Below are 27372 nucleotides of genomic sequence, written 5' to 3'. Positions count from 1 at the left end.
GCACAGTACAGAATTGAAATGTGTAGAAGTGTATAGAAGACATAGGAAGTAGAGAAGTAGAGAGAAAAATCTGACTTTTGGGGCCTTGGCTCATGCCCATAATCCCAGCACTTTAGGAGGCCTAGGCGGGAGGATTGTTGCTTGAGCTCAGGAGTTCTAGACCAGCCTGGGAAACATGGCAAAACCCTGTCTGTACAAAAGCTATAAAAATTAGCCAGGTGTGGTGGTGCACACCTGTGGTTTCAGCTACTCAGAAGGCTGAGACAGGAGGATTGCTTAAGCCTGGGAGGTCAAGGCTGTAGTGAGCCAAGATCCTGCCACTGAACTCCAGCCTGAGTGACAGAGCAAGACTCTGTCTCAAAAAAAAAAAAAAAAGAAAGAAAGAAAGAAAGAAAGAAAATAATCTTTGACTATGTTTTATTTTAAAGAGAATGCTTGGCCGGGCGCGGTGGCTCAAGCCTGTAATCCCAGCACTTTGGGAGGCCGAGGCGGGTGGATCACGAGGTCAAGAGATCGAGACCATCCTGACCAACATGGTGAAACCCCGTCTCTACTAAAAATACAAAAATTAGCTGGGCATGGTGGCACGTGCCTGTAATCCGAGCTACTCAGGAGTCTGAGGCAGGAGAATTGCCTGAACTCAGGAGGCAGAGGTTGCAGTGAGCCAAGATTGTGCCACTGCACTCCAGCCTGGCACCTGGTGACAGAGTGAGACTCTGTCTCAAAAAAAAAAAAAAAAAAAAGAGAGAATACTTGCCAAAGAAAAAGGCTAAAAAAGAATTAATAAATAAAAAGAATGCTTCTAAGATTTTCCTATTGAGTACAGATGCATCACATTTCCTCCTATCCCTGTTTGTGAAAAGGTTTTATTTTCCTTCTTAAATCATAAACAGATGTGGAATTTATTAAATGCTTTTGCTATCTCTGCTGAGATGAATATAGCTTTTTTTTTTTTTGACATGGAGTCTTGCTCTGTTGCCCAGGCTGGAGCACAGTGATGTCACCTCGACTCACTTCAGTCTCTGCCTACCAGGCTCAAGCAATTCTCCTGCCTCAGCCTCTCATGTAGCTGGGATTACAGGCACTCATCACAACACTTGGCTAATTTTTTTTTTTTTTTTTACTAGAGATGGCGTTTCACTATATTGGTCAGTCTGGTCTCAAACTCCTGACCTCAAGTGATCCACCTACCTCAGCCTCCCAAAGTGCTGGGATTACAGGTGTGAACCACCACATCTGGCCAATGTATTTATTTTTTAATTGATGTATAATAGTCGTAATATATATTTTGTGGTACATATGGTATTTTGATACAAGTATGCAATGAGTGATGAACAAATCAGGGTAATTGGGATACCTGTTATTTCAAACATTTATCTTTGTGTTGGGAACATTCCAGTTCTTCTCTTCTAGGTATTTTGAAATATACAATAAATTACTATTAACTGTAAACACCATACCTTAAGTTTTCTTCTTTAATATCTTAATACAGTCAATTATGTAAATATATTCTATTTTTAAACTTGGGTGAATTAAAAACATATTTGTCTCAAATTCTCTTTTGCTGTCTGAAATATCCAGATTCTTATCTCGCATTGTTGTCTGTGCTAACTGAGCTTCTCAGAAATATTATTTCACAACTTCATGGCTTTGCTTAGTGGGAGGAATTTTGGCACCTGGCTTCTTTCTTGCTCAGATCCTGAGGACAGAAGGTGTTTAAGATAACAGCATTTGGGCCGGGCGCGGTGGCTCACGCCTGTAATCCCAGCACTTTGGGAGGCCGAGGCAGGTGGATCACGAGGCCAAGAGATCGAGACCATCCTGACCAACATGGTGAAACCCCGTCTCTACTAAAAATACAAAAAATAAGCTGGGCATGGCGGCACATGCCTGTAATCCCAGCTACTCAGGAGGCTGAGGCAAGAGAATTGCCTGAGCCCAGGAGGTGGAGGTTGCGGTGAGCCAAGATCCCACCATTGCACTCCAGCCTGGGTAATAAGAGCGAAACTCCATCTCAAAAAAAAAAAAAAAAAAAAAAAAAGAAAACAGGATTTGCAATTAGGGAGACCTCAGTTTGGATTAGCTTCATCCATTTGGTAGTGGTGACCGTGGGCCAAGTTGCTTCTCTGAATTTTGTTTGCTCAGCTATAAATCAAGGATTATAATCCTTCACAAAATCATAAAATCAAAGCCAAATAATGCATGGAAAGGTTCAGCCTGGGGCTTAGCACAGTGGCATGACACAAATTAGCTGTTGTTATTTTAAGTATAAATCTTGTGGTATGCTCCTTTATGACCTGAAGATGGCATTTTCCACTTCTACTATTGATCACAGCATGGTTAAGATCATGCATGTTATGTCATTGCAATTTCATTCCCCAATCCATTCATTTATTCAGCAGTGAGTTGAATGCCTTTTATATGCCAGATACCTTGCTAGGCTGTGGATGATACTTGCTCCACAAGACAAACATGGGCTTAAAGAGATGTGCTGTCTGCCCTTGTGAAGCTTGCAGGGGAAGACAGGCAATTGAGTATTTGGTAGATAGAAAGTGTTCTCAGAGACCTCTCATATAGTATAGTGGGTAAAGGAAGCCTGGTGTTGAAAGGGCAGAGAGTCTTCTAGTTGGATGGAATAGCATGTGGGGAACAGTCTGCGGCATTTGAGGAGTAGGGAGGAGACCAGGCTGCCCAGAGCAGAGTATGGAAGACGAGTTGGAGGCTGGACACTTGCAGGTGTTACGGAGTTAAGATGAGAAACAATGGTGGCTCAGAGGAGTAGCAGTAGCAGTGAAGCAAAGTAGATAGATTCTAAAGATATTTAGGAGGTAGAATTCATGTGATTTGGAAAGTAGATGAGATAAAGAATGAGAGAGAGTCACTCACAGGCTTTATTGAACAGGTGGGTGGCCACGAGTTTGAATAAGTGAGTGGATGAGAAGGGAAACTTTGGAGGGGAGGGGAGGGCTTGAGGAGTGTCAGATGCTACTGAGGAGATAAGCAAAATAAAGTCTGAAAACTGATCACTGGGCTTGGTGACCTGGAAGTCACTAATGACCCCAGAGAGCAATTTCCTGGCTTCCTTCCTAGAAGTTAGACTGCAATGGATTGAAGAGGGAGCAGAAGGTAAGGAAACAGTGATAACTCAGTCAAGAAATTTGGGTGAGAGGGGAGGAGACAGAAAAGGTGGCAACTGGACAGGGACAGGAGTCTAGGGAGGTATTTGGGTGCTCTTTTTTTTCCTACTTCTGATTTTTATTGTGAGAAGTTTGGGCCTGTGGAAATGCCGACAGGATGGCACCAGTAAAGAAAGAGACATTGTGAATACTGGAGACACGGTGATCTATAGCTAGGACCTCAGGAAGCAGGTCACAGAGCACAGCTGGAAAATTGGAAGACTTCATCTCTAATGTTATTGAAGAAAGGAATTGTTGGCTTGGGGTGATTTCCTGCTTTGTTTTGTTTGTTGGCAGGAAATTGAGGCTCTTCTTTGAAGTTGCCTCTTTTTTCCCATGAGGCGGTGATAGTAAGATCTTTTTGTGAGTAAGGAGGCACGTCGGAGAGTCAGGCATTTGAGGATGGGGAGAGCTCATTGATAAACGATATAATAGAGCTTTGCTGAGCACGGTTGTTGAACTGTTTATAATCATGAACATGGCATGATGCTAGCCTCCCTGGTTGTGGTTTACTCCATTATTACCCAGCAGATCACAGGTAGTTATGAAGATGGCTGAGCCAGGGTTGGGGTATTGCCAGGCAGATACGATGAAAAGACAGTGTAGCAAGGGTGTGTAGAACATTAGCAGGAGACTTTTTAAAAAAAAAATCATATTGCTAATCATCTCTGTATCGTTCCAATTTTAGTATATGTGCTGCCGAAGCAAGCACTGGCAGGAGACTTAATGACCAGTTCAGGTGTCTGTTATCTCCTTTATTTTTGTTGTTGTTGTTGTTGCTGTTTGTTTGTTTTTGAGATAGAGTCTCGCTCTGTCACCCAGGCTGGAGTGCAGTGGCACAATCTCGGCTCCTGTTACCTCCACCTCTCGGGTTCAAGCAATTCTCCTGCTTCAGCCTCCTGAGTAGCTGGGATTACAGGCATCTGTCACCATGCCTGGCTAATTTTTCATATTTTTAGTAGAGATGGGGTTTCACCATGTTGGCCAGGCTGGTCTCGAACTCCTGACCTTGTGATTTGCCCACCTCGGCCTTCCAAAGTGCTGGGATTACAAGCGTGAGCCACCACGCCTGGCCCGGTTATCTCCTTTATAAAAAAAACTGTGGACATATTCTAGTTGGTGCTGGTTAGATTTTTTTTTTTAACCCCTGGAAGAAAAGTGTCATTACATTGGAAGAATGCATTTTGGCAATGACCTAAGACAGCGTTTGGTCCCTAGAACAGTGGCATTAGCATCACTAAGGAAATTAGAAAGACAGATTCTCAGGTTCCACCCCAGATCTACTGAACCAAAGACTCTGGGGTTGAGACCCAACATCTGTGCTTTAAAAAGCACATAAGGTGATTCAGATGAATGCTAATATTTGAGAATAGTTAATCTAAAAGAAAAGCCTATGAATGGTCAAAAGGTTGGACATTAACAGTAATATTAATAAAAACAAATGTGAGTTCTTTAAAATCAGGAGCTTGTCTGTCCTGTATAGCATTCCCAGCACTCAGAACATCTGGGTCATAGAGGGGCAAAATGTATATGGAATGAAGGACTGAATGAGTTTGTAAAATAGCAGAAAGGTGAAGGAGAGCTGGGAGGAGCTTCCATATGATAATCTGTAATTTACTTGAAAGCTCATTAAATCTACCTCTACAGTGGAAAAAAAAAAAAAAAGAAAGAAAAGCAAACCATACCAAGTACAAAAACTAGGAGGTAGATATTTCCTGGTCTCATTAATGTCTTTTGCAATAAAGGCTTTTGTTATGTCTAAAAGCTTACCCACACTTAAAAAAAAACCAAAACCACTCAGGCCAGACATGGTGACTCACACCTGTAATCCCAACACTTTGGGAGGCCAAGGTGGGAGGACTGATTGAGGCCAGGAGTCCTGGGCAGCATAGCAAGGCCCTATCTCTGTAAAAATAAAAAATAAAAAAAAATTTTAAAAACTCATCTGTTTCATAAAGTGAGAAACTGCTATAGTAGTATATATTTATGTCTTTAAGGATAATAATAATTAACTGAGAAAAGCCGAGACATTTAAGATGAAAACTTTATTTTATTTATTCTTTTTTTTTTTTTTTGAGACAGCATGTCACCCTCTCACCCAGGCTGGAGTGCTGTGGTGCAATCTTGGCTCACTGCAGTCTCTGCCTCCTGGGTTCAAGCAATTTTCATTCTTCAGCCTCCTCAGTAGCTAGGATTACAGGCCCGTGCCACCACACCCGGCTAATTTTTGTATTTTTAGTAGAGGCGGGGTTTCACCCTGATGTCCAGGCTGGTCTCGAACTCCTGGCCTCAAGTGATCCACACACCTCAGCCTTCCAAAGTGCTGGAATTACAGGCATGAGCTACCTTGCCCAGCCAACACAGAAACTTTAAAAGTAAACTTTCATTGGCTATTTTTAATTATAAGAGTAATACACGTTAATTTTAAAGTTTATACGATGTAGAAAAAGAAAAAGAAAAAGAAAACCTGGCTATTCTGGGCACACTGCCTATGGGGTATCTCTGCTCCACAAGGAGTAGAAACTCTGCTGCTGCTATTAATTAAATACAAAAATGAAAAACCCCACTGATACTGCCATAAGCTAGAGATATCATTACCTTTTGGCTTATTTCCTTTAGGCTTTTATTATACGTATGCAAATGAATATACAGATATTTAATTTTTTAACATAATTAGGTCACACTATATTTTTGCTTTCATCTCTAAGTAATAACTTTTTATGAGAGTTTATTTTTCCTTAGCTCTTAAGAACTTCCACTTTGGTGAAGAACAGATTCCTGCAGGTGATGATTCTTAAACACCAGGGCACTTTGTTGGCATCTAATGGCACTTAGTGTTTGTAGACTACATGTAATGGAAGATTCCACTACCTTCTCTTTTGAGGATTTTCCAGAGTGTTTATCCGTATCTCTAGAATAATTTGAGTGAATCAAAAGTAGTCATTTTCAAACTTCAACGTGTGTAAGAATCCCCTGGGCAGTGTGTTAAAAATGCAGATTCTTGGCCCTAGTCCAGAAATTGGATTTAGCAGGTCTGGATGGGCCCAGGCATCCCTTTTTTTTTTTTTCCCCTGCTCTGTCACCGAGGCTGAAGTGCACAATGTCAGCTCACGGCAACCTCTACCTTCTGGTTTCAAGCAATTCTCCTGCCTTAGCCTCTAGAGTAGCTGGGACTACAGGCATGCACTACCACCCCAGGCTAGTTTTTGTATTTTTAGTAGAGACAGGGTTTTGACATGTTGGCCAGGCGAGTATTGAAATCCTGACCTTAAGTGATCCTCTGGCTTGAGCCTCCCAAAGTGCTGGGATTATGGTAGACATCCCTTTAAATGTGTGCCTTCTGTGAACAGCACTTCCACTACTGACTTAGAGGGGCAAAAGGTCTTATAGTTTTCGATCCACTAGGTTATAAATTACCACCTTCACTTGTAAGGTGGTAAGATTAAGATAGTTAAAAGGAAATAATGATTATTTATAAATTATAACTAGGCATCATTGCAGCATTCAGAACACTTTTAATCAAAGTCAAGCATTCTGTAATGTTTTTCTTTTCCTTTTAAATGTAATTTTCTTTTGTTGCAAAAAATGTTTAATGATGAAAGTAAGGTTTAGGGGAGTTAAATTGCTCAGGGATCGTGTAAGCAAATTTCTGGCCTCCTACCTGCTTAGATTGTTGAGCCCTACAGGATTGTAAGAGATGCACATGACAAATTATGGAGGAAATGAGAGAAAACAGTAAGAATCTTAGGAATAAAAATAGGAGAGCAGGAATGAGAAATATATGTTTCTCTGGGTAAGCCACAGAAAAAAGATGATATGATGATTTATGGAGATATATGTGTGCTAAATCCCTGAGCCCCATTTTCTTCTCCTTTCTTTTCTCCTTCCTTCCTTCCTTTCTTCCTTCCCTCCCTCCATCCCTCCTTCCGTCCCTCCCTCCATTTATCCCTCCCTCCCTCCTTCCCTCCTTTCCTCCCACTTTCCTTCCTTCCTTCCAAAAAAATTTCTTTTTTATTTTTGAGACAGGATCTTTGTCACCCAGGCTGGAGTGCAATGACGCAATCTCGGCTCACTGCCACCTCCATCTCCAGGGCTTAAGCAATCCTCCTGCCGCAGCCTCCAGAGTAGCTGGGACCACAGGCGTGCATTACCATGCACTGCTAATTTTTTGTAGAGATGGGGTTTCACCATGTTGCCCAGGCTAGTCTCAAACTCCTGGACTCAAGTGACCTGCCCACCTTAGCCTCCCATAGTACTGGGATTACAGGCCTGAGGCACTGTACCCAGCTCCCATTTTCTTTTCTTTCTTTTTTTTTTATTGCATTTTAGGTTTTGGGGTACATGTGAAGAACATGCAAGATTGTTGCATAGGTACACACATGGCAGTGTGGTTTGCTGCCTTCCTTCCCCTCACCTGTATCTGTCATTTCTCCCCATGCTATCTCTTCCCACCTCCCCACCCCCCGTCCCTCCCCCATTTCCCCCCAACGGACCCCAGCGTGTAGTGCTCCCCTCCCTGTGTCCATGTGTTCTCATTGTTCAACACCCGCCTATGAGTGAGAACATGCGGTGTTTGATTTTCTGCTTTTGTGTCAGTTTGCTGAGAATGATGGTTTCCAGGTTCATCCATGTCCCTACAAAGGACGTGAACTCATCGTTTTTGATGGCTGCTTAATATTCCATGGTGTATACGTACCACATTTTCCCTATCCAGTCTATCATCGATGGGCATTTGGGTTGGTTCCAGGTCTTTGCTATTGTAAACAGTGCTGCAATGAACATTCGTGTGCACGTGTCCTTGTAGTAGAATGATTTATAATCCTTTGGATATATACCCAGTAATGGGATTGCTGGGTCAAATGGGATTTCTATTTTTAGGTCCTTGAGGAATCGCCACACTGTCTTCCACAATGGTTGAATTAATTTACACTCCCACCAACAGTGTACAAGTGTTCCTATTTGTCTACATCCAGTACTATATTGAATAGGAGTGGTGAGAGAGGGCATCCTTGTCTAGTGCCAGATTTCAAAGGGAATGCTTCCAGTTTTTGCCCGTTCAATATGATATTGGCTGTTGGTTTGTAGTAAATAGCTTTTATTATTTTGAGATAACGTTCCGTCAATACCTAGTTTATTGAGGGTTTTTAGCATAAAGGGCTGTTGAATTTTGTCAAAGGCCTTCTCTGCATCAATTGAGATAATCATGTGGTTTTTGTCTTTGGTTCTGTTTCCCATTTTCATATAGAAAGCACAACATGGACATCAGGAAGCTTGCCCTTTGATCCTAATAGAATCACTGAAGTTCACTGAAACATTTAGGAATATTCTGAACCACCAACAGGGAACCCTCTGAACCATTTCTGATATATTCAGGCATTTTGGGTATTAACTAAATAATAAACTACGCAAACCAACCTATCAAATGCATTTGTTATTACTTTTTAAAATGTAAATTACAGAATTTATTGTATTAGGATATACCTCAAAAAACAAAAAGTTAATCTTGGCTATTCTTGGCCCTTTCGTCTATGTAAATTTTAGAATCAATGCATCAAATTCCACCAAACAATCTATTAGGATTTTATTTAATCTATAGATGAATTTGAGAACTGACATCTGTATAATACAAGTCCTCCAACTCATTATCATGAACCTGATTTTTTTTTAGCCTTCTCCAAAATATTGTAAAACTTGATATTTTCTTTGTAGAGTTGTTTTCTCCAGCTTATTGCTAGCTCCTTGCTATTAAAAATGGGGGTATCATTAAAAATCTATTTCACTTGTTGCCTCTTTACAAAAAGTACAACTGATCTCAAGTATAAATTTATACCTAGCAAACTTGATAAACTTATGTTAGTAATCTCAAGATTTTTGGATTATGTTTTATAATCTTATGTGATTAATAGAAGTTTTGTTTCTTTTTCTATCATCATATTTCTTTTTCTTGCCTAACTCAGTAGCTGAGACTTTCGGAAAAATGCTGAATAGGAGTGGTGATAAGAGATATAAGACAAATCCCTTTTAGATCTAAAGAGATCTACTCTGAAATGCCTACAGACTGTAAGCAAAGTGTGTGTGAGCAAGAAATATACTTTTATATGTTAACCTCTTGAAAATGGAGTCTGTTAGTTCTTATAGCATGTTCTGTCCTGATTAATATAATCAGATTAAAATAATTATCTTCTATTCCTAGTTTGTTAAAACATCTCATACACCACTGTTGAATCCTACCAATGTTTTTTGCCGTCTGTTTTGATGATTTTTATGATTTTTCCTCTTCAGTCTGTTGAAGTGACAAATCCTATTCATTGTTTTGTTAACAGTTTCCATTTATTACTATTTTGTATTACATAAGAGCTGATTCATAGTGTGAATTAGGGCACTGGACCCTTCCTCCTACCTCCCTTCTTCTGGTATCTCCCCATTAGCCCTTGTATCTTAATCAGGAATGATGAACAATGTTGTTAGTGCTTTCTCCCCATTCTCTCTTTTCATAGTTGTTTTGTTAGGATGGTAGATCCTAAATAGGTGTCTGGGGGAAAAAAAAAGTTTCCTTAAACTCAGTAATTCAGTAGCTACTAAGTCATCTTTATTTTGTTGAAGAGAGGAGAATACTTGATGGGCAAAGGTGTATGGGCGACAAGACCCTGAAAGCATAACAGACTTCAGTTTATATACAAATCCTGCTGTCTTCTCTGCAAGGATGTATCCCACTAGTGATTTAATTATCAAGGAAATGAAGATAGCTTTTCTGCAGAGTTCATTTCTTTCTCATAAAACAAAAGTCAACTTCTTTCCACATAGCGTTTTAGGTTGAACTGACTAAATTATGTGTTCTAATGTACTTGGTTTTAGTGATTTAAAAAAATCTTTTCCTTCCCTTTCTACTTAGCAACCTTAGGAAACTGGTAAAAACAAACAGGTAAGTACCAGAATGTTCACTATAGTCAGATTAAGGATAGCAAAAACCAAAGAGAGCTGTATAAAGAAATCATTATAGCCTTAGGATATTAGCCATTAAAAAGAATAAATTAGATAAATGTATAGATATGAAAAGATCTCCAAGACATTCTGTTAAGAGAAAAAGCAAAATGCAGAATTATATGTATGGGGATAGCAAATTTTCTGGAAGGATCCATGAGAAGGTGATAAAGATAGTGAAAGTGGAGTGAGGAAACTTCATTTTCTGCCTCTTGGTTCTATATGAAAGGTTTTCTCATATTATACATATTGCTTTTTAAATAATAATTTAAAATTAGTTTAAAACTTAAATCACTTTCTGGTGTTTAGCTTCTTTCAGGTTTTACGGTCTTTCTGCTTCCGTGGGCCCCGCTTTCTCTCCGAGCATTTCTCATGCCCATACATGTTTATTCTGGACTTGTCATCTTTGGAACAGTGATTGCCACAGTACTTATGGGAATAACAGAGAAACTGATTTGGGGCCTGTAAGTTGCATAGTCTTCTTAATTGTAATACTTAAGCCATAAAATGTTAAATACTTGTTCACTGGAAAAATGTCATATAAATGTAACAAAATGTTTTAAATATTAAAAAATTTTAAAATATACTTAAAACAATTTGTTATAGTATACAGGTAATATGATAGTATTAAAAGTTTAGAAGGACCAAAAATTCTGACAAATTATACTACTCTTACAAAACAACTATTAGAAGTTATACATTCCCTTTCAATCTTTTTGATAGGCATGTTTTTACATTAATTGTAATTATAGTGTACATACATTTTTGTTTCATCCTGTTTTAAAAATTTTAAGTGATACTATTAGCAGTGGAGGGTATCTCAGTTCTTGGCATTTCGAACAAAGATGTGGACAAAACACACAAACATAGCAAGGAAAGAATGAAGCAACAAGAGCAGAGACTTATTGAAAATGAAAGCACACTCCACAGGGTGAGAGTGCCTAAGAAGCCGCTCAGGGGCCTGGATACAGAATCTTCTTGGGTCTAAATGCCCCCTAGAGGTTTCCTATTGGCCACTTGGTGTTCACTGCATGTAAATGAAGTGGTGGCCTGCAGAAAGCAACAAATTAGAGGCTGATGTGAAGTTACAAAGTTACATTCTTATGAAAATGTCTGATTGGTTGTAGAAATCAGAGATGCTGGGCCGGGTGCGGTGGCTCCCGCCTGTAATCCCAGCACTTTGGGAGGCCGAGGCAGGTGGATCATGAGGTCAAGAGATCCAGACCATCCTGGTCTACATGGTGAAACCCTTGTCTCTACTAAAAAAATACAAAAAATTAGCTGGGCATTGTGGCACTTGCCTGTAATCCCAGCTACTCAGGAGGCTGAGGCAGGAGAATTGCCTGAACCCAGGAGGCGGAGGTTGCGGTGAGCCGAGATCGCGCCATTGCACTCCAGCCTGGGTAACAAGAGCGAAACTTCGTCTCAAAAAAAAAAAAAAAAAAAAGAAAGAAATCAGAGATGCTTTCAATTTTCCGTCTGCCATGCAGAAAAGCAGGGTTTTTTGCAAAGGGAGTAGCAAACCCTGTCCTTTTGCTACTTAGGTGTGGAAAGTTGGGGTTTTCCTTTTGGTTTAATTCTAGGAAGTCAGTGTAAGGTTCCCTGCCTCCAGACCCTACCTGCCTCAAAACAAGTGTGACAGATGCTATGTTATTTTCATATTTATTATTTTTTAAGCAATTTCATGATGTATTCCTGAGTGAATTGTTGCATAACTTAAATTTCTCCTTAATATCAAGCTTTGAGAGTTTACATTGAAATTGTACTAGTATGCATTTTGAGCAGATAAATTCAAGACTGTTTTGCATGTTGCTGTATCATCCCATTTGTGATTGGATACATCTCTTGTTTCATAGGAGAGCTCCTGCTTCATACAGTACATTCCCACCAGAAGGTGTTTTCGCAAACTCCCTTGGCCTTCTGATCCTGGTGTTTGGGGCCCTCATTTTTTGGATAGTCACCAGACCGCAATGGAAACGTCCTAAGGAGCCAAATTCTACACTTCTTCAGCCAAATGGAGGCACTGCAGAGGGAGCAAGAGGTTCCATGGCAGCCAACTCTGGCTACAATATGGACAAATCAGATTCAGAGTTAAACAATGAAGTAGCAGCAAGGAAAAGAAACTTTGCCCTGGATGAGACTGGGCAGAGGTCTACCATGTAAAATGTTGTAGAGATAGAGACCTACAACTTCACATTTCAAAACTGGCTCTACAGTTTAGCTTCTCCTATTAGCCTTATGATAATTGGGCTATGTAGTATCAATATTTACTTTAATCACATAGGATGGTTTCTTGAAAGAATTTGTATTGATTGGGGCCTTTGAACTGACCTGAATTGGAAAGAATGTGATGAATATAAATGATAGCAGATATAAATTGTGGTTTTATTACCTTTATTTTGTTAAGGACCACGGCATTAGCACAGTGCCATGTGCAGAATAGATGCTCAATATGTGCCTACTAGTGGCTAATAGGATAACCTGGCAGCATCCCTGGCCTGTTGTCACGCAGTCATTTTCTGTTAATTCTGGGAGCCAATGATTTCACAACTGATGGAAGCAGTCCTAAAGGTTTAAAATTAGATCATAGTATCTGGGACAGGGTTTACACCATGATACTACACAGATACCATGACAAGAATATAGGAAAAAATTTAGGAAAGCACCTGGTTCCTTTCTCCCCATGCCTGTCTTCTGCTCCCTCCCCAGCTGGTTTGGGCTCAAATTGTCCCTGGATACCAGAGTTTGTGTTAGGTTATTGATAGATTAGAGCAGGTGGTTGAAGAGATACACAAAATTCCAGGGTTTTTGCGGGGAGGGAGTAGATAGTGACTGAGCCCCCAGAATTGAGGCAGCCATTCTTTTTTATATAGGCTAAGAAAGAGGTTATCAGTGAAAAGTTAATTATGGCTTTGGCACTAGAATAGCTCTGTTGCAAAGTATTTGAGCACCCTTAATCTCAGCCCTTTATTTTATTTCATGTGGGCTAACGTGAGGGTAATCTTACAGATTATTATAGAAATTTCTTTTTTCTTTCCGTCTTTATGAAAACAATGCATGTAAAATATATCTAGAAAACCTTTCTGTTTGAGAATTGTTTTAACAGGCTTTTGATTCTAATGATAATTGTACCTTTGTCTTTCAAAAGCTGATATTTCCTACCTAAAGCATCTCCCCCAAAAATATCTCATTAAAAAGCCCACAAATAATAGGGGAGAAGAAAGCCTTAGGTACCAATTCCAAAATAGTGATTGAAATTTCCCAAAATAATTATAGCTTCTATTATCTCCAGAGATAATCTGGCTTGGTTTACCCCAGAATCTAGTTTCAGAAAAGAAAGCTTTATGTTAACATTCATCTGAATCAACAGTAAAGCCTTTTCTCTCAAACCGTTTATTGAGAAACTCAAACGAATATGCTTTTTGAATTAATGTCATCAAAAGTGTACGGCTTCCTGTGCTGCTTGTGTCAAACTGAACCTGCCCTTTAAAGCACTTTTTTTTCTTTATTTGCATGGTTTCATGTAAGCTGTGCTGTTTAGGAAACAACATCTCAGACCTTACAATGAAATGACAAAGAAGGCAATTGCACTTTTTAAGGGATAGTGACAAGTGGTTTCTGTTTTCTAAAGGACAGAACATAGAATGTGTGTCATTTTTAATTAGATTCTTTCCCCCGCTGAGTTGGAAATTCCAGTGCAGCATTGATTGACCACAATTGCCAATCTAAAAGCACAGAGACAGAAGTAAAGCTTTATGCTAATTTTATTTCAATACAATAGAAAATTTATCTTGGTGTGTCCTTTTTTAGATAACTCCAACAGAATATTGTAACTGCTATGTCTTTAGGAAAATGTAGAAGGAAGAAAATCATTATTCTTTAATCCCCATGAGATTCTTGAAAACTTAAGTGGAAAAGATTTCTGTCTTTAAATGTGTCTTCATGTATTAGCGCATTTATGAAAATCTTAAATATCCTGAATATTTTATAGTTTTGTAGGAAAAAATATGCATCTATTTTTTCTTGACTTCTTTTTATATAGCAATAAAAATTATTTTGGAAGCTCTTTGTGTGTTATCAATTTGTCCAGGCTGGAAGAGGCATTGTTTTGGAAGTTTCTTTGCCATGCTTGGTTTTTCAGCAGAGATAGTGTTTTTTTCAGTTTCTTGATTATGTTAACTGAAAAACTAGACTCTGTAATATATATAATATATATTATATTACTTAATGTTAATATAATTTATAAAATTTTATATCTATAAATTTTTTTTGCAGTAAAGAGTTGAATACAAGGCAGCCAAGCAGAAGGACTGAAGTTATCACTCGAATCATTCTTCCTGAAGGCTGAGGTTAGCGTTTTTCAAGGATGGTTGGTGAGCAGGGGACAAAGGAATGGATGCTGCTGATTGGCTGGGGGTGCAATCATAGGTGTATAGAAAACAATCTTCATGTACTGAGTCCCACTCTGGAGGGGGGCCACAGGACCGGTTGAGTCACGATTCACAAGTCCAGGTGGGGTTAGCTGTTCACCACTTGACCAATCTTAGGTTCTACAATACTGATGTTATCTACAGAGCAACTGGGGAAGTCACAAATCTTGTGACCTCTGGCCACCTGACCCCTGAGCCGTAAGAGGTTAGAGAAACTGAGGCAAGGCAGGGGAGCCCCAACGTGGAGCTTAGCCCATGAAGGTTCTTGGCTTTGCCCAGGAAAGAATTCAAGGGCAAGTCAGAGGTAGAAGAAAACAGCTTTGTGAAGAGGCAGCACCATGACCTCTCCGGTAGAGTGGCGCTACCGCCTAGGCAGAGAGTATGCCGTAAACTCTTTTAAAGAGGTTTATTCTGAGCCAGTACAAGTGACAATAACCTGGGGAGCATAGTCTCGAGAGATCCTGAGAAAGTGTGCCCCAGCAGTTGGAATTAAAGTTTGGTTTTATATATTTTAGGGAGGCAGGAGTTATAGGGAAAGATATAAATCAATGCTTGGGAGGTATGCATTGGTTTGGCCCAAAAAGGTGGGATATCTTGAAGCAGAAGCTTAGTTTATAGGTGGATTCAGAGACCCTTTAATCTGCAGTTGGTTAAGGAATAGAGCTCTGTCTAAAGATTTGGAGTTGATCAGGTACGATGTCTCATGCCTGTAATCCTAGCACTTTGGGAGGCTAAGTGGCAAGATCGCTTGGGCCCAGGAGTTTAAGACCAGCCTGGGCAACAAAGTGAGACCCTATCTCTTAAAAAAAAAAAAAAAATTAAGGAGTTATCCAGGTGTGATGGCATGTGCCTATAGTTCCAGCTACTCAGGAGGCCAGGGTGGGAGGATCACTTAAGCCCAGGAGCTCAAGGCTGCCGTGAGCCATGATCATGCCATTGCAGTCCAGCCTAAGTGACAGAGCAAGACCCTGTCTTAATAAAAAAAAAAAAAAGTCAACAGAAAGGAATATTTTTAGATAAGGAGCTCCATTAACCAATACACTGAATCAGTGTGAACTGTAAGCCTGTATGGCTTAACCCTTGTCTGACATGACCTTAAGTCGGGTATATAACTTGATATTTTATTGGCATAAAGAGTCTATTTTGTTAGTCATATGATCTCTATTTTAATATTAATGCTGCTCAGTTGAGCCTAAACTCCAAAAGGGAGGGGCTGACCTCCTTTCTGGTTGTAGCTGGGAATTTAGTTTTTAAGATTTTTCTGGGGTCCTCTTGGCCAAGAGGGAGTCCAGTCAGTGGGGTGGGGGAGAAGGGGAATAAAACTTTATTTTTAGTTTACAATAGAAAATGCTGTCTGATTTTTCTCTAAAATGTATATGGGTACCATTGCTAGAAGTATCAGAGGACTGTTTGAAAATCCTCTTGGTGTTCCCCTCCCTGCAGGATCTGAACTGGAGCCACACTCTGTAGTGCAGAAAGGTGCTGGAGCTGTAGGCAGCCCACACAGTGCAGTTTCAGTTGGAAAATCATGAAAGAAGAGTCTATTAAAAGTGCCAGTTATTGGCCAGGCATGGTGGCTCGAGCCACCATGTTGCATATCAGTACTTGTCTTATTTTAGAAAAATCAGTTATGAAAGCCCTGTAGCAAGAAGAAAAATGGTAATATATGGTAGGCTATTGCACTGTGAAATGGCTGTCTATGCAAAGCTGCTCCTAATGCTGAAGAACCAAAGAAGGTGGCCAACAAATCCAGTGTTGGGAAAGGGTGTTTATCGGGGAGCTTACAGACAGAAGGGTGGTCTTGGGCAGCAGCAAGACAGGTAGATCTCTGCACTGTTACTCCCCAGACCCAAGGCTGATGTGGAAAGGGTATACCTGCTCCAGCATGGGAATGAAAGGCAACTCTCCAGAACAGGCAAGAAGGCGGTGTGTCATATCCTATAATTTGTGTGATAACGGGGGCCAGGTGCGGTGGCTCACGCCTGTAATCCCAGCACTTTGGGAGGCCGAGGCGGGTGGATCACGAGGTCAAGAGATCGAGACCATCCTGGTCAACATGGTGAAACCCCGTCTCCACTAAAAATACAAAAAAATTAGCTGGGCATGGTGGCACGTGCCTGTCCTCCCAGCTACTCAGGCGGCTGAGGCAGGAGAATTGCCTGAACCCAGGAGGCGGAGGTTGCGGTGAGCCGAGATCGTGCCATTGCACTCCAGCCTGGGTAACAAGAGCGAAACTCCATCTCAAAAAAATAAAAATAAAAAATAAAAAATAAAAAATTTGTGTAATAATATCAAGGTTGACATGTTCTTACACTAAGGACAGAAAATAAAGTAGGAATCAGGAGACATTCACAGGACTGGGGCTAATCAGACGTCAGGCTGACAGGTTAGCATCCAAGAGGGAGCCATGTTTGTCGCCACAGTTATAATGCCAGAAGCAAATTATTACACCTGTAAATGTGTACAGAAGAGGAACAGGGGTTAGCTGGGGGGAGGAATGATTTTTTCTTCCATTACCCAAATTTTCTATAATATTTTTACTTGAGTAATCCAAGGAAATGCATATATTTTAAAATTTTTATTGTACATTCCAGGTCCAAACCCAGTTACGTCTTTTCACGGACCTCCCTTCCTGTTAAATCAGGGAAAGTGGCTTGGAAGAGGAGCACAGATAAAGTGGCATCCTATTTCTTGAAGCTTGGGGATCAACAGAGGGTTAACTCTAGAACCCAGATTGCCTGCCTTCCCAGCTGATGCCCAATTCCTCGCCCTGTAACCCCCCAATATTAGTTAGTTCTCACCTATATAAACTGAGTATTAGATCCAGTGCCACATGAAATGCCCATTATTTGTTTAAGTAGAAGTCACAGCTGTCTGAGCTTAGAGGCGATATCATCCAGTAGTTGGAGGAGTTGGTCAAAATACATGGGTTGGATACCTACCTCCACCGAGTATTGGCTGAGGGCTTGGCAGATGTAATTAAGGACCTCAAGATGAGATCATTCTGGATCACATGGGCTCTAAATCCAGCAAGTGTCCTTCGAAGAGGAAGACATGACAGAGAGCAGGAGGCCATGTGAAGACAGAAGCAGAGATTCACAAGCCAAGGAATGCCCGGGGCCACCGGAAGCTGGAAGAAGCAAGGAACACATTCTCCCTTAGAGCCCCAGAGGGATCCCAGCCCTGCCCACCCCTTGATTTCTGAGTTATGGCCTCTAGAACTTTGAGAGAATAAATTTTGTTGGATTAAATTACCCAGTTTGAGGTTGTTTGCAATAATCTGGGAAACTAATATGATGGATGGGTCTCACAATCTTAACAGTAAATGAAAAAAATCCAAGTTACAGAAAACAAAGATGCTGTCTCAACAGCGTTTTAGAAACATGAAACCCTGGGCCGGGCACGGTGGCTCACGCCTGTAATCCTAGCACTTTGGGAGGCCGAGGTGGGTGGATCACCTGAGGTCAGGAGTTCAAGATCAGCCTGGCCATAATGGTGAAACCCCATCTTTAAAAAAAAAAAAAAGAAATTTTGTAATTTTTTTCTTTATAAATTAAATATTTATTTTTTTTCTAAAAAAAGAAAGAAATGTGAAACCCATACGTTGTACTGTTTAGGAATACATGTGTATTGACAAAAGCATAACAAAACAAATGGGAATGATGAACACCAAATTTAGAGATGTGGAAACTGTAAAGAATCCAAAGAAATGTATATATTTTAAAATTTTTATTGTGCATTCCCAGTCCCAACCCAGTTACATCTTTTCACGGACCTCCCTTCCTGTTAAATCAGGTAAAGTGGCTTGGAAAAGGAGCAGGGATGAAGCAACATCCTATTTCTTGGAGCCTGGGGATCAACAGAGGGTTAACTCTAGAACCCAGATTGCCTACATTGTACTACCCATACGTTGTACTGTTAAGGAATACATGAGTACTGACAAAAGCATAATGAAACAAAAATGATGAACACCAAATTTAGAGAAGTGGAAAATAAAGGGAAGGAAGGGAATACAGTGTGGAGAGCCGGGGGGCGGGAGGAGGCACAAAGCAAAGGCTTCACCTGTGTGGACAGTAATGCATTTCCCAAGCTGAGTGGTAGAGTGAAGGAGGACGGGTATTATAGGTATTATATAAGACATACCTTTGTGTATGTCTTAACTATTTCATTATAATAAAATTTAAAAGGAAAGAAATGAAAAAGGACAAAAAGGAAGGTTGATGGCACCTTGAAGGTGGGGGAGCTTCTTTCTTGGATAAACATATGACCTTTCAAGGTCAGAATAGGATGATTTGGTGCATATCTATCTCCTGATGCGGAATAAGCAGGTGAAACTCACTTCGTTAATAGCTAGTGTTCTGCTGCTGCTTATAAGTAATTACAACAGTAACCTTTTCTTTGGAAAAACACCTGTACAGTGCCAACTCTGATTACTCCCTGTGGATACTGCTTAGCTAAAATTTAATATATCATACTTTCTAGAATGACAGACTGTGGGCTGGAATAAGAGAAAACAGTAATTTATAAGATGGAGTAATTACTGGAGGATCCGGGTGCCATTTACTGACTTTTTTCTTTATTCTCAAGTCAACAAAATTATCGAGTCCACATTCGCAGAGTCTTTGATTGGCCTTAATCTTAGGTTGTCTATCAAAAACAATACTGTTGTGGATTAATAAACATCTCAAATCCATAATAAACTGCACGGGCCCCTCGTTTTCCTAGGTAATATGCGAGCTAAGCTGAAGACCATAAAAGTGGGTTGTCCCGCGCTTGCTACCTCGGCGTGGCTGAGGCCGCCAGCTGGCTGCACTACCTGTAATATCCACGAGGTGGCAGCAATGCCACGGCCGCCAGCCCCGACCTCCACGGGCGACTGAGGCTGCGCAGTTGACATCCTCATCACCAACTGGGCGGTCCTGGTTTCAAAACCAGATCTGGTTGTTTTCTTTGAGAGCTAGGATTTAGACAAACACTGTGATTATTTTCAATGAAAAATTATTCATGCCAGTCATACAAGCATAATTCGATCTCTGATATAAAAGCAGCCTTCTCTTTCCTTTTTAAAAAATTTTTTGAATATTAGACGGTGAAATCCTTCATTACTTTAAAAACATGCCCAGGCCAAACGAGGGAGACTCTTAAAAAGATCAGTGGTTGCCAGGGGTTGGGGAGGAGGGAGATGAATAGGAGGAGCGTGAAGGATTTTTAAGGTAGCGAAAATACTCTGTATTATAGCATAATGAGTTCTATGTTGTTATACATTTGTCCAAACACATAGAATGTACACCACAAAGAGTGAACACCTATAATCCCAGCACTTGGGACTAAGGTAAACTGTGGACTTTGGGTAATGAGGTAACAAATGTACCCTCTGGGGAATGTTGATAATGAGGGAGGCAGTGCACAGGCAGGGCAGGGGTGGGGATATGGGAAATTTCTACCTTCTACTCAATTTTGCTGTAAACATAAAACTGCCTTAAAAAGATAAAATCTTTTAAAAATGCCTTTTCCAAAAGCGTGCTAGATATGTCAACATTTTTAAAATAATAACAATTATATAGCAAAGGTATGTTGAAAATATCTACAATATTCAAAGAGAAACAGTCTTCCAAATAATTAGCATTTTATAAAGGGTAGAACCATTTACAGCGGGAAAATCACAACTGGATCCAGCCATCTCTTCTTGTAGGGCATTATTGCTAAAATTCAGAATCAGCTGAGAAATGGCACATCAAGGCTGTGTCTTACTGCGCTAGATTTGGAAGCTCTGAACCTTGACAGCCTGACTTCCAAAGGATGATTATACGGTGGCCTTCAGAAATTTTCTCAGCAGATGCTGCCTAATTTTCTGCCTCATTTTGTGGAATCTAGGATGTCTCTTCTGTATAATGAACTTAATAATACCACTCCTACAGACCTATGGGTTATCGTGAGACTCAGATGGAATCTAGATTCTCGATAAATACTTGTTGAATAAATGATGATAAGAAGACTTTAAAAATTGTGCTTTTATAGACTACCAAAAACACATAATCCCCCTAGGATTTTGTAACTGTGATATAATGAGAAATACGTATTTGTTCTATCTCCAGTTACTGTCACAGAGCTTCTAAAACCCTTGGAATTTTCCAAGTGATGGGGTGAGAGGAGTGTCTTTTGTTCTTCATCATAAGCATTTCAGCCACACCTGAGTCCACCCACCCTAATGGTAGCCCTTAGGTCTACCACACCTGAGTCCACCTTAGAGGATGGGGCTGGTTGCCAGAGGAACCCACCATATGATTAGAGGGTTGGAACTTTCAGTTCCACTCCCAGACCTCTGGGGAGGGAAGAGAAGGGGATGGTATTGAGTTCAGTCACAAATGGCCAATGATTTAATCAATCATGCCTACGTAGCGGAGCCTCCATAACCACTCTGGATGATGGGGTTCAGAGAGCTTTCGGGTTGAATATATCCATGTGCCAGGAGGGTGGTGCACCCCAGACTCTATAGGGATAGAAGTTTCTGCGTTCAGGATCCTTCGTGACCTCCCCCAGGTACCTCTTCATCTGACTGTTCATTTGTTCTTTACTGTATCCTTTGTAATACGCTGGCAATAGTAGAGTGTTTCCCTAAATGTTGTGTGCTGTCGAGGTATTGGGAAGTGGCTGACTCCTGGGTTGGTAAGAAGACTTTACTGACAACTGTATAGGTTTGAAAAAAGAAAAGTTAAAAAGAATGAACACTGCAGAAGAGTGCCGCAGGGCATCTCAGCAAGAGGACTGAGCACACCCCACACTGGATTTTTTTCTTAGGAGTATTTATGGACTTTAAGATGGGATCTGAAGGGTGATTGGGGCCTTACTAGCCTTATAGGTCATGATAAATGATGACATTTGCAGACATTTTGGTGCATTCATGTCAGCAAGTGTTGCGCGGTGAGTTTCGGCATGGCATTCCGGAGATGCATAGAAATTCTAGTTAGTTATACATTTTAAATTGAAAAAAGGACTGGAACCAGAAGCTGACTTTAGATACTAGGGAAGTTTAATTACTTCGAAATTCCCCCAAATGTGGAGTTTTGCCTGTTTGATGGTCACCAGGTGGTCTTTGCTCCCTTCTGAGTTCCTCAGATAAGGAGTTTTTGTCTTCCTAGCTTGTTCAATGATCACCAGCTGAGCTTCACTCTCCTTGATGTGAGCTGCTAGCACGAATTATCAAACCTAAGCCAGACGTGGAAGCCTGATTTGTAGCCAAGTCAGACAGAAGTGTGAGTCACCCGGGGACACATGACTTGCAGTTGGCATCTGAAGTTGTAAGTGGGCAGTTTTGTGGGACTGGGTACTTAACCTGTGAGGTTTGTGTGAACTCCTGGCAGTTAGTGTCAGGATTGAATTAAATTATAAGACACAAAGTTGTGTCAGAGAGTTGGAAAATTTGTTAACATGAGGAAAAAATGCACTTGGTGTCAGAAGTATCATAAATATTTTTTTCCTTTAGTAATTACAAATAATTACAAGTAATTACAGAACTGTAGGAAGATTTTCAAAAATGAATGAACTGTGAATATCCTTCCAACCATTTTGGAAGAGCAGTTCTCAACTCTGGGAAGGTTTGTTTTGTTTTTTTTTTTTTTTAGACAGAGTTTCATTCTGTTGCTCTGGAGTGCAATGGTACAATCTCAGCTCACTACGATCTGTCTCTTGAGTTAAAGCAATTCTTGTGCCTCAGCCTCTTGAGTAGTTGAATTACAGGCACCCACCACCACACCAGCTAATTTTTTTATTTTTAGTAGAAACAGGATTTCACCATTTTGGCCATGATGGTCTCGATCTCCTGACCTTGCAATCTACCTGCCTCAGCCTCCCAAAGTGCTGGAATTACAGGCGTGAGCCACCACATCCAGCTGCAGGAAGGTTTTTTTTTTTTTTTTTTTTTGAGACGGAAGCTAGCTCTGTTGCCAAGCTGGAGTGCAGTGGTGCGACCTCGGCTTACTGCAACCTCCGCCTTCTGGGTTCAAGTGGCTCTCCTGCCTCAGCCTCCCGAGTAGCTGGGATTACAGAAGCTGCCACAATGCCTAGCTAATTTTTATATTTTTACTAGAGACAGGGTTTCACCGTACTGGCCAGGATGGTCTCGATTTCTTGACCTCGTGATCCGCCCGCCTCGGCCTACCAGAGTGATGGGATTACAGGTGGGAACCACTGTACCCGGCCAGTTTTTAAATGTCCCAATGCAGGTTTTTTTTTTTGTTTTTTGCCAGCCAGCAGGGGAGAAGCATCCATTGTTTTAGTGGTGTTTGGTTGGTGGTTGAAGCTCCCCTAGTTATGGTAACATGCAGCCAGGATTGACAGGGAAGTTAGTGTCGTTGAATATTGGCTGTCGTTCGGTTAGTTAGTAGAAATGAGTTACTAGTTGGAAAAAAAAACTGTGTGGCTAGAAATACAGGGCTGTGTCTTGATCACTTTTCTTTTTTATGACTGACTTCATACAAAAGAAATACACGCTTAATGCAGGCAGAAATGTGAAAAGCACAATCAAATCAAATATTACCGGAAAGGGGTCCCAATCCAGACCTCGAGAGAGGGTTGCTGGACCTCGTGCAAGAAAGAATTTGGGGTGAGTCCATAGAGTAAAGTGAAAACAAGTTTGTTAAGAAAGAAACAAAAGGGCTGGGCAGAGTGGCTCACACCTGTAATCCCAGCACGTTGGGAGGCCAAGGAAAGCCCCAATCTCTAAAAATAAGAAAAAGAAAGAAAGAAATGGCTGCTCCACAGGCAGAGCAGTGGCATGGGCTGCTCAGCTGAGTATACTTACATTAATAGTTATTTCTTGATTGTATGCTAAACAAGGGGTGGATTTTATTCATGAGTTTTCCAGGAAAGGGAAGGGCAATTCACTGAAGTGAGGGTTCCTCCCGCTTTTAGACCATGTGGGGTAACTTCCTGACATTGCCAAGCATTTGTAAACTGTCAGGGCGCTGATGGGAGTGTCTGTTAGCATGCTAATACATCATAATTAGCATATAATGAGCAGTGAGGATGACCCGAGGTCACTTTCAATCACCCTCTTGGTTTTGGAGGGTTTCGGCCAGCTTCTTTACCGCAACCTGTTTGTCAGCAGGGTCTTTGTGACCTGAATCTTGTGGTGACCTCCTGTCTCATCCTGTGACTAAGAACGCCTTAACCGAGCCGGGCGCGGTGGCTCAAGCCTGTAATCCCAGCACTTTGGGAGGCCAAGGTGGGTGGATCACAAGGTCAAGAGATCGAGACCATCCTGGTCAACATGGTGAAACCCCGTCTCTACTAAAAATACAAAAAATTAGCTGGGCATGGTGGCTCGTGCCTGTAATCCCAGCTACTCAGGAGGCTGAGGCAGGAGAATTGCCTGAACCCAGGAGGCGGAGGTTGCGGTGAGCCGAGATCGTGCCATTGCACTCCAGCCTGGGTAACAAGAGAGAAACTCCATCTCAAAAAAAAAAAAAAAGAACGCCTTAACCTCCTAGGAATGCAGCCCAATAGGTCTCAGGCTTACTTTACTCAGCTCCTATTCAAGATGGAGTCTCTCTGGTTCAAACATCTCTGACAAAAGCACTCCAAATCTGTAACTGCTGTTAACACATAGGTGTGTGTCCTTGCACGGGTTTTTATCTTGTGCATGGGTATGTATTTCTAAAATGAAAATGGAATCCTGCATGTCTTATAGCTAGCTTTGTTCACTCAGGAACACAATGTGGATGGACATTTCCCCATGCCAATATTTTTTTCTGTGACACCGTTTTTAAATTAAGTAATTTATTTAGAGACAGAGTCTCTCTGCTGCCCCAGCTGGAGTGCACTGGGGCTATCTCAGCTCATTGCAACTTTCACTTCCCGGGCTCAAGCAATTCTCTTGCCCCAGTTTGGGATTACAGGATTACAGCTGGGTTTACAGGAGCCCACCATCATGCCTGGCTAATTTTTGTATTTTCAATAGAGACAGCATTTCACTATGTTGGCAAGGCTGGCCTGGAACTCCTGACCTCAAGTGATCTGCCTGCCTTGGCCTCCCAAAGTGCCAGAATTACAGGAGTGAGCCACCACGCATGCTGGCCTTATGACAGTTTTAAATAGATATTTTGCAGTTATTGGATGCAAAGTTTCTTTACTCTTATATAATATTAAGCTGTTTTCAATTATTCTATGATTAAAACATTATTAATTCCTTCTGTGCACTTTTTTTTGCATACAGTCTTGATAATTTTTTTTCTTCTTTCTTTTCTTTCTTTCTTCCTTGTTTTTGAGACAAGGTCTCCCTCTCATAGCCGAGGCTGGAATGCAGCGGCATAATCTTAGCTCACTGTAGCCTCGACTTCCCAAGCTCAGATGATGCTCCCACCTCAGCCTCCCAATTATTTAGAACTACAGGCCTGTGAAACCATGCTGAGCTTTTTTTTTTTTTTTTCCCTTTTAGTAGAGACGAGGTTTTGCTGTGTGGCCCAGGCTATCCTGAACTCCTGGGCTCAAGTGATGCTCCTGCCTCGGGCACCAAAAATGCTAGGATTAGAGGCCTGAGCCACCACACCCAGCCATTACCCCTTTTTTAATATTTGCTCCTGACCAGTTTGGGCAGGAATCTAGATGAGTCAGTGACAGGAAACTGAGCTTCTTGAAGGTGCTCATCAACGAACTACCTCCTCATTTCAGCAGTGCCTCCAGAAAAGCTGGTGTTCCTAGCCAATACTATCAGGTAGGGTGGTTCAAAATTAGCCAGATATTCACTAAACGGGTTCTCAAATTTTGATGTGCATACAAATCACTGGGGAATCTGGTCAAAAATGCAGATTCAGCCCCAGCCTCTCTGGAGTGGGGCATGAGATTCTGCACTGTTTAACCAGCTCTCAGGGCATGCTGGGACCCTGGTCAGTGGACCACACCTGAGGAACGCAGGCCAGGGCTCTGTCACATGAGGCTGAGTACACCTGTGTTTCATCTTTGAGCTTCCCAACTGTGTAAACAGAATGATTTCCACAAATAAAGGGGCAGGGTCCAATGGAATATCTACTTTAATACGTGTTTATCAAGCCGGTTCATTTGATCCTTGTTTTTGAAAGAAAAAAAGTTTTGCCCTTTCAGTCCTCTCTAATTTCCAAGTGACCACAGGCAGCTTTCCTTTTAACATTAGTAATGATATAAAAGAAAATTCTAAGATTTTAGAGCTGAGATTGATATATCAAAGATTTCAAAAGTGAATAAAGCAGAAATATTCTTTTATCCATTCATTACAGGAATCTTCACTTTCATGGGTGGTTTATCTGAAAGTATAACGAACCTGCTTAGTAATTGATGGAATTTTTTGGGAAACATGACTTTTTTTTTTTTTTTTTTGCCAGATTAACCAAAATACTGCTCAGTTTTTGTTTTAAGAGGTGATGTAACCTACCATCTATTTTGAATGTTGACAGTTGGCATTTAAATAACTTTAATTTCTTTTAACTTTCATTTAAGATTTGGGATACATGAGCAGCTTTGTTATATAGGTAAGCCCACATCATGAGGGTTTGCTGTACAGTTTATTTCATCACCCAGGTACTGGGCCTAGTACCTAGTAGTTATTTTTTCTGCTCCTGTCCCTCCACCCACTCTCCACCCTCAAATAGGCCCCAGTGTGTGCTGTTCCCCTCTTTGTGTCCATGAGTTCTCATCATTTAGCTCTCACTTTTAAGTAAGAGCATGTGGCATTTGGTTTTCTGTTCCTGCATTAGTTTGCTACAGAAAATGGTCTCCAGCTCCATCCACGTTCCTGCAAAAGACATAATCTCATTCTTTTTTTTTTTTTGAGACGGAGTTTCACTCTTGTTACCCAGGCTGGAGTGCAGTGGCGCCATCTTGGCTCACCGCAACCTCCGCCTCCTGGGTTCAGGCAATTCTCCTGCCTCAGCCTCCTGAGTAGCTGGGATTACAGGAACGTGCCACCATGTACAGCTAATTTTTTTGTATTTTTTATAGAGACGGGGTTTCACCATGTTGACCAGGATGGTCTGGATCTCTTGACCTCGTGCTCCACCCGCCTTGGCCTCCCAAAGTGCTGGGGTGCTGGGATTACAGGCTTGAGCCACCGCGCCCGGCATCTCATTCTTTTTTATGGCTGCATAGTATTCCATGGTGTATATGTACCACATTTTCTTTATCCAGTCTGTCATTGATGAGCATTTAGGTTGATTCCCTGTCTTTTTTTAATTCCATGTCTTTGCTATTGTGAATAGTGCTGCAGTGAATATTCGAGTGCATGTGTGTTTACAGTAGAATAACATATTCCTCTGGGTATATATCCAGTAATGGGATTGCTGGGTTGAATGACGGTTCTGTTTTTAGCTCTTCAGGAATTGCCACACTGCTTTCTACAATGGCTGTACTAACACCAGCAGTGTGTAAGTGTCCCTTTTCTCTGCAGCTTGGCCAGAATCTGCTATTTTTTGACTTTTTAATAAGTCTTTCTGACTGGTGTGAGATGGTATCTCATTGTGGTTTTGATTTGCATTTCTCTAAAAATCAGTGATGTTGAGCTTTTTTCCCATATGCTTGTTGGCCACATGTATGTCTTCTTTTAAGAAGTATCTGTTCCTGTCTGTAAGGGTTATTGCCGAGTTTAAAATGAAGAAACTGAGGCCAGTTTAAGAAAATTAAATGCCAATTTATTCAGCTCCTGGGTGAGGTTCTGTGGTCTGGGAAAGAGCGGCCAGAGAAGTCGCGCTGAATTCCTAAGGCGTAGGGTTTTTTTGGTTTGTTTGTTTTGTTTTGTTTTGTTTTGTTTTCTGAGATGG

General features: G+C 41.0%; 1 protein-coding gene and 1 pseudogene across 2 annotated transcripts in view; one reads left to right on the top strand and one right to left on the bottom strand.

Moving 5' to 3' along the window:
* CYBRD1 (cytochrome b reductase 1) overlaps nucleotides 1-14223 on the top strand; it is a 40447-nt gene extending 26224 nt beyond the window's left edge. Inside the window, exons 3-4 of one of the 2 annotated variants that reach the window (XM_003921880.4) lie at nucleotides 10467-10621; nucleotides 12014-14223. In XM_003921880.4, coding sequence (XP_003921929.1) covers nucleotides 10467-10621; nucleotides 12014-12320 — 462 coding nt within the window. In that variant the 3' untranslated portion in view covers nucleotides 12321-14223. The remainder of the gene's footprint in view (nucleotides 1-10466; nucleotides 10622-12013) is intronic. The other variant, XM_010352189.3, reaches the window with a different exon arrangement.
* Nucleotides 3796-3888, bottom strand: LOC120364439 (U6 spliceosomal RNA; annotated as a pseudogene).
* Nucleotides 14224-27372: the final 13149 nt, after the last annotated feature.

This window comes from Saimiri boliviensis, chromosome 5 (assembly GCF_048565385.1).
Source record: "Saimiri boliviensis isolate mSaiBol1 chromosome 5, mSaiBol1.pri, whole genome shotgun sequence".
NCBI lineage: Eukaryota > Metazoa > Chordata > Mammalia > Primates > Cebidae > Saimiri > Saimiri boliviensis.
Note: the sequence above shows the minus strand (reverse complement) of the source record. Positions and strands in the feature narration are given on the sequence as shown.